At 43.6% G+C, this 13,621-nt stretch overlaps 1 protein-coding gene across 3 annotated transcripts in view; it reads left to right on the top strand.

The window, feature by feature from the left end:
* Nucleotides 1-13,621, top strand: part of PHACTR3 (phosphatase and actin regulator 3) — a 164,927-nt gene that overhangs the window by 85,281 nt on the left and 66,025 nt on the right. For all 3 annotated transcript variants that reach the window (XM_034787667.1, XM_034787665.1, XM_034787666.1), the window contains exons 2-3: nucleotides 5,861-6,022; nucleotides 9,123-9,200. In XM_034787667.1, the coding sequence (XP_034643558.1) occupies nucleotides 5,861-6,022; nucleotides 9,123-9,200 (240 nt within the window). The remainder of the gene's footprint in view (nucleotides 1-5,860; nucleotides 6,023-9,122; nucleotides 9,201-13,621) is intronic.

Below are 13,621 nucleotides of genomic sequence, written 5' to 3'. Positions count from 1 at the left end.
TCACATGGTTCTTATTGCCAGGAAGACCATTCCCTTGATATTTATGACTTCAGGACATCTGTCTTACATTGATTCCATTTTAATTTTTCTCCTTCTCAGTCGGACAGTGCCAAATCTGAGAACTGCATACAGTAAGCAAATATTAGGCAATTAAATCAGTTTCCTTAGAACTGTATGTGCCTGGTTACAAATATTTAGATCAATAAAGTTAGAAGACATACCAAAGTCTGCAGTGGAGGATTGGTCTTACCCGCCCTAAAATTAGTCTTCCCTTTCCAGCCTTCATCCTCTGTGTCCATATTTCCAGATGTTTTAACTTAAATTTAAGGACTAAATCTTGAGTCTGGCCAAGCTGTGCCCAGTACAGGACCTGAGGGGCTGGAGGAAGATGACACCTTTATACCCCCCATTCCTGGTAAACAGGCAGGCTCCAGTGCAACCCCAGCATAATTTTGAGCAGTCTCAAGGCTGCTCTAAATTATGTCAGCTGGAATGGCTTCCTAGGGGCTGCTACATTTTCACATAAAATTAAATAAACAATGGAGTTAACTCTCTGCCCTCCCTGCGTTGTCAACATTTCCTCAAATCCAAAGCAAAATCAAGCTCACAGTACAGACTTCCCAGTCTCAGTTTGTCGTTCTCTTGCTTCTGTTGCTCATCAGTTCTCATCTCCTGCCCCTTTTTGGACCAAGCTCCCCAATTCCATTTCACCACCGCACCTTTGCTTTTCCCAGGGCCAACTGTTTTCTGACAGCAGCCCTCTATATAACTATGGTCAATAACTTTGCTTTTACTCCCCATACTAAGCATACTTATTTCTTCTAATTATTCTTCAAAACTAAAATGAACTGAAACTCACCCCATGTGCAGTGCAAAGCTAAGAACCAGGCAATAAGACATAATTATCAAGTTAACTCAATTCAGTACCCTTTGGAGACCTCAAGGTTGTAGAGTGGATGCCTCATTACCCCATCCAAGCTTAACACTTTGTCAAAACATAAAACACCTCTTCTTTTCCTTCCTTGCTAGACTCACCTCCTGCTTCTTCATTAGAGAAATATAAGTGGGGTCTGAACACTGGAACTGTTCCTTCTGGCTACCATTAATTAAAAAGCCCAAGAGTAACAGGCAAGAGTAAATAGGGACATTGCAAAACAACTTTGGAGGAACACCATCAACTGCACGACTCCTAATAGCGACTGGTTCCCCTTTCTGACAGTCTTTGTAAACAACTCTGCTGTCGGCTTTGAAGACAATCCCAAGGGAGTAAGTAAACATTGCTAGAGAGCGCCGAATTTGGGATGAGGTTTATTTCCTAGGCTTGCCTTGATTTCCTGGTTTCAGACAAAGATGCTTCAGTGATGTTATGCTAGAGGTGGTCAATGAAACATGTGGGTGATGCTTACACTACTTTGCAGATGTCTAAATCCTGAATGAAATGCAGTGGGGTCAGCAACCTGCCCAGACATCCTCTAAAATCAGCTGGCTCATCTAATCTCCACTTACATGCTTGAAAAACTCCCAGGACAATGGGAATTGCTCAAGCAGCGGTGCATAAGAGTGTAGGCAAGCACAGGGATAGCTGGTTGGAGATTGCCCTGACCCCCTCAGTAGCTTCCATTCTACCACTGAGGATCTGATTTGCAGCCTTAGGAAGGAGAAGGGCTAATTTTGTAAACGTTCACATTCCCATTCCCATTACAATAGCTGTCACGAGGAAGGGCTAAATGCCATTTTCTGCTGCATTTGTTATAGCTTTAAAATCATCATAATAGCAGACCCACTGTGTGTCATTTTCGGTTATCATTGCTGGCTTGATAACAAGGAAAAGTTGCAATGCCTCACAGCTTCATTTTCATCATACTTCTTATTTTCAGCTATATAATTGGGAAAAAAAACAGCCCATGAGATTCCTGCATTCTGGTGGCAGTTAAAAGGTTGCCATGCTGCGGTTCCCCTCAGGTGCTACGCCTCATTGCTGTTTCCTGGTCTTCACTCAGCATATACTTCCTGTCTATCTTGTCTAGACAACATAAGAATGGCCATACTGGGTCAGACCAAAGGTCCATCTAGTCCAGTGTCCTGTCTTCCGACAGTGGCCAATGCCAGGTGCCCCAGAAGGAATGAACAGAACATGTAATCATCAAGTGATCCATCCTCTGTTGCTCATTCCCAGCTTCTGGCAAACAAAGGCTAGCCTTCCTTGCCCGTTCTGGCTAATAGCCATTGATGGACCTATCCTCCATGAATTTATCTAGTTCTTTTTTGAACCCTGTTATAGTGTTGGCCTTCACAACATCCTCTGGCATAGAGTTCCACAGGTTGACTGTGCGTTGTGTGAAGAAATACTTCCTTTTGGGTGTTTTAAATCTGCTGCCTATTAATTTCCTTTGGTAATGCATTCCCATCTTTAACTCCTTATAGTTGGAAAGTTTTTCCTAATATCTAACCAAATCTCTCTTGTTTCAGATTAAGCCAATTGCTTCTTGTCCTACCTTCAGTGAACATGGAGAACAATTGATCATTATCCTCTTTGTAACAGCACTTAACATAGTTGAAGTCTTCTTTTCTCAAAGACTCATCAGTCTTCCAGTGATCACAAAAGTGGTAGACCACATTTGCCCAATGAACAAGAAGGAAACAAGAAATTAATATCTCAAGGTGTGGGACATTCCATAGTGGAACAGAGAAAAGTCCTGTTATTTATTAGAAACATTTCATTTGCTTCTGATCTGCTAGATGAATAAGGGTGTTAATTCAATGCAGTGGTAAACTGGAAAACCCATTTAACAGAGGAAGATGAGAAAGCTTCCGTCAAGTAGCTTTTTATATTTTTTCTTTTCTCCTGATTTTACTTGCCATTACATTTTCACTCTATGATGTAACTATGTTTCAGGTGGCACTGATCATGCTCCAAGAACATGACTCCTGAGTTACAAGGTGAATCACAAACTGAGTCCTTTGGGTCAAATAGTGCAATTAGCACTCTATCTCCTCAACCTCCCTTAATGGCAGGTGAACAAATTGTGCCCATACTCATGTAGCAATTTTGAGCGTTTTAGCAGTTTCTTTATTTCATGTGCTTATACGACACAGAAGAAAAATTGTCTTAACATCCATTGTTCAGTTCTGCTAACTAATGTGACAAAGTATTTAACTTCTTTGTTTAAAGTTCATCGGCAATATCAATATTTAATACCAGTATTTTCAAAATTAAATGAAAAAGAAGAATGAGTTCTTCCCCCTACTGTGTTGAATATTTTTTTCAAAATTATTGCCTGTTTCCTTGGAAATCCCCATCTTTACACTGAGCTTTATGTATTTGCACCCTGTCAACTTTAAAAAAAAAAAAAAAAAAAAAACATTAAAATACCATATTTAGTTTTCTTCTCCACTATTCACAAAGCAAATTATTGTCATTTTATTATTCCAGAGACCAATGGCTCAGAAATGTTCATATACTCATTGTTCCACACTGTCATTTAAATTGCAATGGATTGTTGAAAAAGATATGCAAATCGTCTTATAATTTGCACTCTCATGACATGGCTGGGTGACGGATAAAAGCATCACTCTTGGGAATTAGTATATTGGTGTCCAAATACATATCTCAACAATGTCATCAATATCCTTGTTTATGGAGCTGTGCTATCATCTTTCATGGTAATGGCTGGCAGAAGCCTGTCATTATTCAATCTTTATTGTTCCATGCGAAGCTTGGCTATAAACAAAACAAACAGTCATGTGAAGACAAAATATTGAAAATATCTGAACCAGTTGCCCACCTGAAGCATTATCTGTGTGCTCCTGTGGTTTTGCTGGATGAAATGCCTTAGAATTTTCCCATCTTCCCCAATTTCCTTAAGGAACGTATCAGTGTAATAGCTGTTCACGGTTTTGCTTAAGTACTACATGCCAAACAATCTATCCGCATACGTAAAAATCTGAGCCAGTTCATACAAACAGATGTGTGCTATAGTAGTTATGTGAGGACAGTTCATTTTCAGGAGAGTATCTTATTAATTAATTATTGATTTGCATTAGCATAGCACCTAGGAACACCACTCATGGGCCAGCATCCCATTGTACTAGGCACTGTACAAACACAGAGCATAAAGACAGTCCCTCCCTGTGGTTTCAGCACAGAATTGGGAACCAGGAAGTCCCCTCCTGGGAGCTCATCCTAGCTCTGTCACTAAGGGTTGGTCTACACTGGAGAGGGATCGATCTAAGATACGCAACTTCAGCTACGTGAATAGCGCAGCTGAAGTCGAAGTATCTTAGATCGATTTACCTGGGATCCTCACAGCGCGGGATCGACGGCTGTGGCTCCCCTATCAACTCCGCTACCACCGTTCGCTCCGGTGGAGTTCAGGAGTCGACGGGGAGCACGTTCAGGGATCGATATATTGTGTCTTAACGAGACGTGATATATCGATCCCCAATAAATCGATCACTACCCGCCGATATGGCAGGTAGTCTGGACGTATCCTTACTCCCTCTCTGACTTTCAGCAAGCCGCCTCTTAGACCTAATTATTCCAAAATGGCCAATGGTTTTAGGTGCTTAACTTGAGACCACGTAGGCCTGATTCACACAAAAGTGCTGCATATCCAGCGTGTCTGCTGAAGTCATTAGGAGCTGCCGTTGCTCAGCACCTCTGAAAGTCAGTCCCAAGGTGGTTCATGTTGGGCACCCAAAAATCAATGGTCACTTGTAAAAATGTCTCTTTTAACCTTTCTGTGCCTCGATTTCCGCACTGGTAGAATGGAACTAACACTCATCTACCACACAGGCGTGGTGTAAATTAATCATTTTTTATAAACCACTTTAAAGCTGGAAAGAGCTGTGTAAGTGTTAGGTGGTGTTGTTGCAGCACTTATTATGGTCTACCAACCTCGGGTACTTATGTGGCCCTCATTACACTAGCATTTGAGCACTTATTCCACACAATCCGCCATGTGAGGCAGAGAAGTACTATCATCTGCAGGGGTAACAAGCACAGAGAGAAAGTCACTTGCCCAATCTCACACTGGAAACATGTGACAGAGCAGGAAACTGAATCTCTGTCTCGTGTTACGGGGTAGTGTCCCACCCTTTGGGCCATCCTTACTCACTAATTCAGCCGGTGACTAACAATTCTTGTGGTTTGCTAGCACGAGGCTCCTTCCTTTCACTTCACTTCCAGTTTGATCCCTTCATAGGCCAAGGCAGAAAGTGAGCTCCCAAGTCCAACATAACATTTAAAGCTACAGCCTCCCCCACTCTCAAGCAGGTGCTTTTGTTGGAGTAAGAGCCTGGCAGAGGATGCTCTCATTGAGGAAGCATGAGATAGTCTGTTGTGGAGGGAAGGGGAGTTATGAGGCCAACACCTCCCCTGGGCGGGGGGGGGCTTTAGGGAATCACGCCAAAAAGTGAGCATCACTGGCCAAGATGGGAGCATAGCCAGGGCAGACTGGGGATGCACAAATTCAGTACATCTCCTCCACCGGAGCTCATAAACTCCATGGAACTAGCCCCTGATGAACTCCTTGAAGGGGGCTGCAAGAGAGTCACTCAGATATCAGGTGCTTGGAGTCAGTGATGATGGGTGAGATACAAAGCCAAGAAAGATCCCCCCTGCAGTACAAAAAGCTATGCTGGCACATACCCTGCTCAGCATGCGTGGCTCTGGTGCCCCTATTTTAAGGACTCCAATGACTTCATTTCCCTGTCTTGCACTACGTTGCTTGGTGACTAAACCGAATGCTCTTTTAGCTGGAATGACCACCATACTTCCCCCCGCCTTACTAAGCCTCTTCTGAAACACTGGGTCTTATTTTCTTTTAACCAGCAGCTTTGTTCTGTTTTTGCCTCTCAGATGAGATGGAGCAGTCCCCTGCAATGCATTCTGAATATCTGGTCTCAGGGATTAGAACTCCGCCTGTGAGAAGGAACAGCAAGCTGGCAACATTGGGCAGGATCTTCAAACCATGGAAGTGGAGGAAAAAGAAAAACGAGAAACTAAAGCAAACATCAGCAGGTATGGGAAGAGCAACAGCTTGATTCAGTGCAAGGCAAAGTCCACCCTGTGAAGAAAAATGAGCAGAGGTTGCTGAAGTAGGGCAGGTTATTGATACGCTGTTTCTAAGTGTAAGAATCTGGCCTGTCATAGAGTCAGACATTTTAAGGTCAGAAGGAACCATTATGATTTGACCTCTTGGCCACAGGATTTCTACCAATCCAGTCAGCAAAGAGCAAAATCCCAAACTTGATTGATCAGGCTGTCCACCGTCTCACCGCCCCGCTTCTGCCCTTCACTGATCTTTGTAAGGGACGAAGATGCCGCAGCATGAGCAGGGGCTGCTAATTTAAAGGCCGGACCGTGATACCTTATGTTGAATAGTACCTTTGATATTGAAGTCAGAGGACCACTCGTGGAGTTAGGTGCTACTGAAAATGAGTGAGGGTATCAAACTCTGGCCCTTCTGGTAAAGCCAAGTGCAGAAGGGATTTCATTACTATTCCTTCCCATCTACCTAAAATCCCCAGAAAGAGAACCTTCCATGAGTACTTGGAATTAGCCCCTCGTCAGATGTGTCTCAAAGTAATTACCAGCTGATGGGCTTTTAGTGGCCTTTGTGAAATAAGTCAGTCAATGGTATCAATCCAGGTCCACAACTTCATAACTGATCCCGGTGTTGGCACTTAGCAGAGAGGTGATGGACTAACATGAGCTCAAGTACTTCCAAGAGATACATTCTCCAGCGTAGGGTTAATGCACATCAGAGGGACATTGTGAGGAAGCTTACACTGCGACAGCTCTGTGGCTATATGGTGGTATTAATTTGGCCCCTTGCTTTCAGAATTCAATAATAAAAACAAGAACACTAGGTAAAATACTGAGAAAAATGGATTACTCAGATAAATTACTTAAAAATATTAAAATGCATTAAATAATGACTCTGAGTAATAGTATATGACCAGCCCTACTTCCTATAGCTTAGTGACATCTCCCAAAGCTTTGCATCTTGATGGTAGCCATACACCACATAATTGAGGTTTCTGGTTGCTGGTGGTTATTTTTTCAATTTTCTAAACATGGATTTTTGTACATGTATATTGTATTTAAAAACATATTTTTAAATTATTGTTTTTGGGCAGGGAATTTATCAGGAAGTCTAAACATAGCATATTATTCAACTGTATTAGTCACCAGTGACAGATATAATGGAAAATGAATGTTATGATCAGAAAGAGAAAACACAGTTTTCCTGTTTCAGCCAAAGCAAAAACACCAAGATCATCTTTTGACCCAGACACCTTTAGTTTATTACCAATAGGGCATAGAAATGAATCCTAGCAATTCTTGATACAACTAATTCAGTAAATTCAGTGGCAGTCAAACTACAACTGGGTGTCTTCTCTGTAACGTGCAAACTTAAATGAAGTTTGCAGTCATCATTTCACTCCTTGGAGACTTTCTGTGCATGAGAACAGTTGCTAGAAACACGACTCCATGTATTGTTCTACCTTTTTTGGGGGGGAGATGGGGGGGTCACGCTGACATTATGGAAAACGACAAGAGGGAGCTACTCTGACTGGTAGGGCTCGACTCTTAACCAAAACACTCTACAGAATGTAAACATTCCTTCCTGAAAACGTCAGCCACCGTGTTAAAAATATGCCCAACAGACCACAGTGTGAGGGAGAGTGTCTACTCTTTCAAATCTCTGAAGACATCCGCAGGGTACAGCACTCAGAAACAAGAGTCACTTGTCTTTTCCTGAGATTCTAAGGAGTGATTCCTTGTACCTGTGCGTGGGCTGATGCAAACTGGCTGGGCACATGGGTTCTGTGGGGATCATGTGAGAAGGAACACACTCTGCAAGGCTGCTCCATACTTGCCATCGAGAGTATAGTACCTACCACATGTTGTGCATCCCTGCTCCTTGGTAGGAATGACTGCTGCATCTTGTTAGCCTTGAATCCATTTGCCAGCCTTTGATTCATCCCCTGAAATAGCTTTCTACTCTAAAACACAGGGATCCTCTTCTCTGGGGAGTCGGGAGCATGAATCCCTGGTGTGAAATGTTGCACGCTCCCTGTGTGGGCTCCCAGCATCCCTCTTCCCAAACTGTGTACTCAGAACCATTCCAGTTCCATTGCATGAGGGCTCTTCTTTTTCTGCCAAAGAGCATGAGTGCAGGACTTGCCCCTGACCGTGGAAGCTAAAGTGTTATCAGGAGAGAGAACACAGTTATATTGCCACCATTCTCAACACCATGCAGCTGCATTTCTCTGATAAATCTAGAAAAGGAAACACTGAGTTAAATCAGATCCACTCCTCTCTTAAACTTGGCAAATTCCTCTGATCCATAGAAGGGGCTGATTCACAGAATGGAAGGTAGTTAGAGATATAGGAAAATGGAAGAGAGAGATTGGAAACCCCCTTTTTTCATTCTGTGAATGGAATTAGCTGGTGATTTACTAGACAAATTCCTAAGCAAGGAGGGCGCATAAAGGCCTCCGCCTTGTGGATGAAGATCAGTCAGGTGCAATAATATAGTCAACAAATAATACAAAATACATGGTTCAAGAGAGGCACACAAGGGTTAGTGGGCAAGAAAGCTTGGTGGGGATGGTTTCATTGTCTTGCCCCTGCATATCAGTCACACACATTAACTTTTTTTTTTTTCCTACTGCCTTTGTACAGGGAGGTCTGAACCCAAACCAGGACCTGAACATCTCCCAAATTTGGGGAAAGTTTAGACTGAAAACCAGACAGCTGGCACCTATGTGTAATGAGTCCAATCAAAGACCCGGTCTGCAACACTCTTGGACTTTGGATCTGAACATGATTGTTCAAACCCCTTTTGGAAGCTTTGATCTTTTCAGCATCCTACACCTTGGCTAGCAATATTACCACTGCTCTAGCAATGAAAACACACTGAACTGGCCAGCTAGTCACAAACAACACTTGACCCTAAAACTCCAACTGTGTAGTTCTCCTCTGGTCAGCTCACTACATGTGGGACTAGAGAGCACCCACCTGTTGCAGCTTTCATATTGAGTTGTCTTATGTGTCTACTTCCATCCATTGTTTGCTCTGATTTTCTATGTTATGCTATCACTTTCTGCAGTGTTAGAGAAGAAGATTACTGCAAGGCCAGGTCGGGATGAACTCATTAAGAAAGGTCTTCTGGAGATGATGGAACAAGGCAAGTAAACCCCGTCTTCATTTTTTATTGTTGTCCTTTACATGAGGGCTGGACACATGTGATGGCAAGAAATGATAAGAACCCACAGTCAGAAAAAAAACAGTGACCAGTTTGAACAGTCATTGGATCAGTTTCATGCCTGGTGTCACTCAACATATCCAGTGTGGTTTATGGTGTAACTCCATCTTAGGTGGCATTCCACTGTCAGGGGATTTACACAAGAAATGAATTCAACCATATTTTGTGCAATTGCCATAAGCCCTTGTGCTCAGATTGCCAAGAAACTCAGTAAAGCTTATATGAATATGAACTCAGCTGTACAGAAGTATTCAGTAATGAAGCTAGCAAGTACAATCCGTGAATTCAGATCTCACAGAGTGATATTAATCCATATTTTCTGCTGTCTTTCTGGTAAACCAAGTTTAGTACAAGGTGTATTCTAATTATATAAGTTCTTCATTCCTACCGAGGAATGAGGCATTTAGTACTGTTATTTTTACAAGCTTACCTGAATACAAAACAAGTGTGAAGCAATGATTAAATGCAAGATAACTTGCCATAGATATGCAGGAACGTTTGTAATTCTGTATGTTGCTCGTCTAAGGCCCCCAAACAGATGCTTCTAAATGAACAAAAGACCTGTTCCTGAGAGAGTTTAGCATTCTACCAGGTTTGGTGTGTTCCCAGCATCACAGACCCAACTTCTGACAGCCATTTTTTTTCTAAAGATAGCTTAAAAAAAAAAGGGGGGCCTTTCCCCCTTGAGGCTGAGAACTTTGTAACAGATGGTGTTATGAGGGAAGAGCGGCCGGCTGAGTCAGTCCAATTGGAGAGGTGGAATATTTTATTGAAACTAATAGGAGCAATAATTATATTGCCTCATTTAAAACAAAATTCTAAATCTATAAATAACTCTCCTAATGACACTTGATGAGGCTGTGATGGAGAGTAACTGAACAGAAAGTGAGCATTTTAAACAGAGAAACCTGTCATAACTGCAGAAAAGCTATATGTATGATTCTTAAGAACAAGCTATAAACCTACATGGCCAACTTACTTTAAAATAGAAGTTTTTCATAATTTTGGCTGTTTAATATGAGGAGTTTTTCATTGAACTCTTGCTCTTTATTCTAGACCAAGATTTGGTCTGGTAGCGTATTGGTACTACTAGAGAGATAAATCTAAGTCTGAAGGCTTCTCTACATGGTGGGGTAATGTGCTTTACAGGGGGAGAGGGATAGCTCAGTGGTTTGAGTATTGGCCTCCTAAACCCAGCGTTGTGAGCTCAATCCTTGAGAGGGCCACTTAGGGATCTGGGGCAAAATCTGTACTTAGTCCTGCTAGTGAAGGCAGGAGGCTAGACTCAATGACCTTTCAAGGTCCCTTCCAGTTCAAGGAGATAGGATATCTCCATTTATATAATTTATTTCTAAAGCACACTAACATATTGCACATTAATTGTTCCATGTAGACTCCACAGGTGTGCACGAAAGGTTCCCTAGTGCGCTTTCAAGGAGTACTGAGCACTTTCATATAGTTCATTAAAGTGCAGCAGCAGGATTTACACTGACCAATTAATGCGCAACACATTAGTGCGCTTTCAAAATTACACCTTTGCAGTGCATTACCCCACCGCATAGCCAAGCCCTGAGAAATCTATGAGGGGTGTGTGTATGTATGTGTGTACACTCACACATGTATGTGTGTATGTATATCTAGTAGACTTCTCAGGGCTTGTCTCCATGGTTTTCAGTGATCTCTGAATTTGAAGACACGGGAAGTTATGGGTTTTTAAGAGAGCAGTACAGACAAGTGATATAGAGCACATCAAAGTCAATAGCAGTAGGATCAGATCAGCTTTTCACTTCACTGAGACCTGGTTGAATGGGGGCTATGTATTAAAATCATTTTAGCAAGAAGCAGATAAGCCTAGTTTAATAAACACTGCCCAAATGGGAATGGGGTTTTTAAAGGTCAGTTGGAAATAGACTGGCTGGGTATTTTCCCCCCCTACACACACACACTCCTCCCCCCCTTTTTTTTTAATTTCTCTGTGTTACAGTTACATGGAGCCTATAAAACCATCAGGCAAATTTACAATGCCACACAACTGTCTAGACGGGAGAGTGAGTTATGGGCAACCAAAGGGCAATACAATATGCTCCATGTTATTTCCTTCCAACACAATGGATGTTTTGAATCTCAGAGGCTATTTTATGGCTTTATTAACATATGCAGTTTATTAACTGCTCTTAAAAATTGCCCAGAATCTTTTTTAATACCCGATGAGAAGCCTACTCAGACTACGATAATGCTGTGGCAGTTGCATTCTAATCTTTTCAGATTCAATCCTTTTTTTAATGGACACTCACTGCAATCAACTGCAATTGTCAGAGCGGCAGCATTGTGCTAAACACACCACAGTAAATCTCTAAATCCCGGGTTTCACTCTGGGACTCTGCTCTCCTGCTGAACATCTGGGGAGGGATTCACAAAGGTATTTGCGTACCATCCCGGTACCTGCTCACATCAGTAAAGTAATCCAAACAGTGAGAGATGGAGATCAAGTCTGAGAAACCTGCTAACCTGCCCTCACATCTTTCCCGCAGCAGCGACACACTCCATCGGTACAGTGCTAAGTCACATACTGCACTACACCAGGCTGCAGAAACCGTGCACCATCCCTAGCAGGGCCGTTCGGCCCAGCTCTGGGTAAGGTCTAGAGCAGGAGCTGCTTCAACTCAAGAGCAGCCCAGGGAGGAACTATCCATCAGAGCAGTTCCTCTCCTGTGCCTGCCTCGCTTTGCGGACGGATGGTAAGTTACCACCCGCCTTCTCAAAGGGCAGTTTACTCTCCTCCTACTTCTGGCCACAGCCAAGGCCCACTTATGCTTAGAGGGAAATAGCCAGCAAGGAACCCCTGCTCACCCCATCCCATGGCTGGTGCCACAACGTGCACAGCCTCACTCCCCTTTCCTCCCCGGCGTGGCTGAGTACGGGCTAGGGACAGTGTAGCCCATGTTGACACCAGTGGGCACTACTGGAAATGATGCAGTGACTTTCATTAACCATGGGTTGCTGTCTCCTGTTAACTCTGCCTGACCTGTGCCACTTCTGAGGCTTTCCTTTATCACTGGGAGATGCACATGCACTCCAGGGCTTCTAGAGGGCAGGAGCAAGTTAATGATAAGGTTTGTTCCTTGACTGCATTGCTCTGTAGTGGGCTGATTACTCCAGCATGGAAGAGCATTGCTTCTTCCTGAGATCATTTTCCATGGCGTTCTGACGGTGTAGATTCTCTTGTGTTTCCTCACCTGTGGGTATAAAGTTACCCTCTTCCCCCACCCTCGCTCAAAAATCTATGGGGTCAATATCACCCCTGCAAATCGATGCACTTCCTTCCAGCTCCGGCCACATCTCTACAGTGCTCTGAGCAGGGGCGGCTATATGTTTTTTGCCGCCCCAAGCACGGCAGGCAGGCGGCTTTTGGTGGCGCGCCTGCGGGCGATCCGCTAGTAACGCGAATTCGGCGGCTTGCCTGCAGGAGGTCCGCCGGTGCCGCACCATCGGCGTCCCCACCGCCGAATTGCCGCCGAAGCCGCGGGACTGGCAGACCTCCCGCAGGCATGCCGCTGAAAGCTGCCTGCCTGCCATCCTCACAGCGATCGGCAGGCCGCCCCCTGCGACTTGCCGACCCAGGCACGCGCTTGGTGCGCTGGTGCCTGGAGCCGCCCCTGGCTCTGAGGATGTGGTGTCCACCTCTGACCAGGGACCTCATAGTTCTCAGTCCTAGACACTCCTCATTAGAAGGTCATTGACAGGGCTGGCTTCTGCTTATTTCATGAGTTGTTACAGTTTTCTTAGGCAGTGATTTAAAGGAGCTAACATTCTGTCTCGGTATCTTTATTGTTGTGGTGCAGCATTTGGTGGCTTGCCAAAGCAGCAGCGATCTCTTGGAGAACACAGGGCACTTACACAGCAGAGCCGCCCATTCTGCTCCTGGGAAACGTTTATGGAGTTTTTCCCCTTTTAGCTGTGAAGCGTAGATTTGATCAAATGTAAAATGTTTTATAGCCCTGGAAGAAAAGCTCTGTCTTACAAATAGTGCAGACAGCTGTTAATATGCCAGTGATTATGTATAGGCTGGCTTCACGATCAGCTGAAACATAGGCAATGAACTTTTCCCCCCCTTTCCTTGTATCATAGCAACTGTGCTACTGCAGGGGCTATTTTAAGAACAGTAACTTTTCACCAAACGTGATTATGAGGCAGATTGGATGAGCTCAGCCTATAAAAATATTGCATTAGCTCTGCAGCATTTGCAGGCTGACTTCTGATACCCTCACTCAAATGAGCAGGAACAGACTCTGCAAATGGTCTCCATATTAAAAAATAAAAAGTGGTCTGTGAACGTTTAACTC

The sequence above is a fragment of the Trachemys scripta genome, chromosome 12, assembly GCF_013100865.1.
Source record: "Trachemys scripta elegans isolate TJP31775 chromosome 12, CAS_Tse_1.0, whole genome shotgun sequence".
In the NCBI taxonomy this organism is placed as follows: domain Eukaryota; kingdom Metazoa; phylum Chordata; order Testudines; family Emydidae; genus Trachemys; species Trachemys scripta.
The sequence above is the reverse complement of the archived record's forward strand: the minus strand, read 5'-3'. Positions and strand labels throughout refer to the sequence as shown.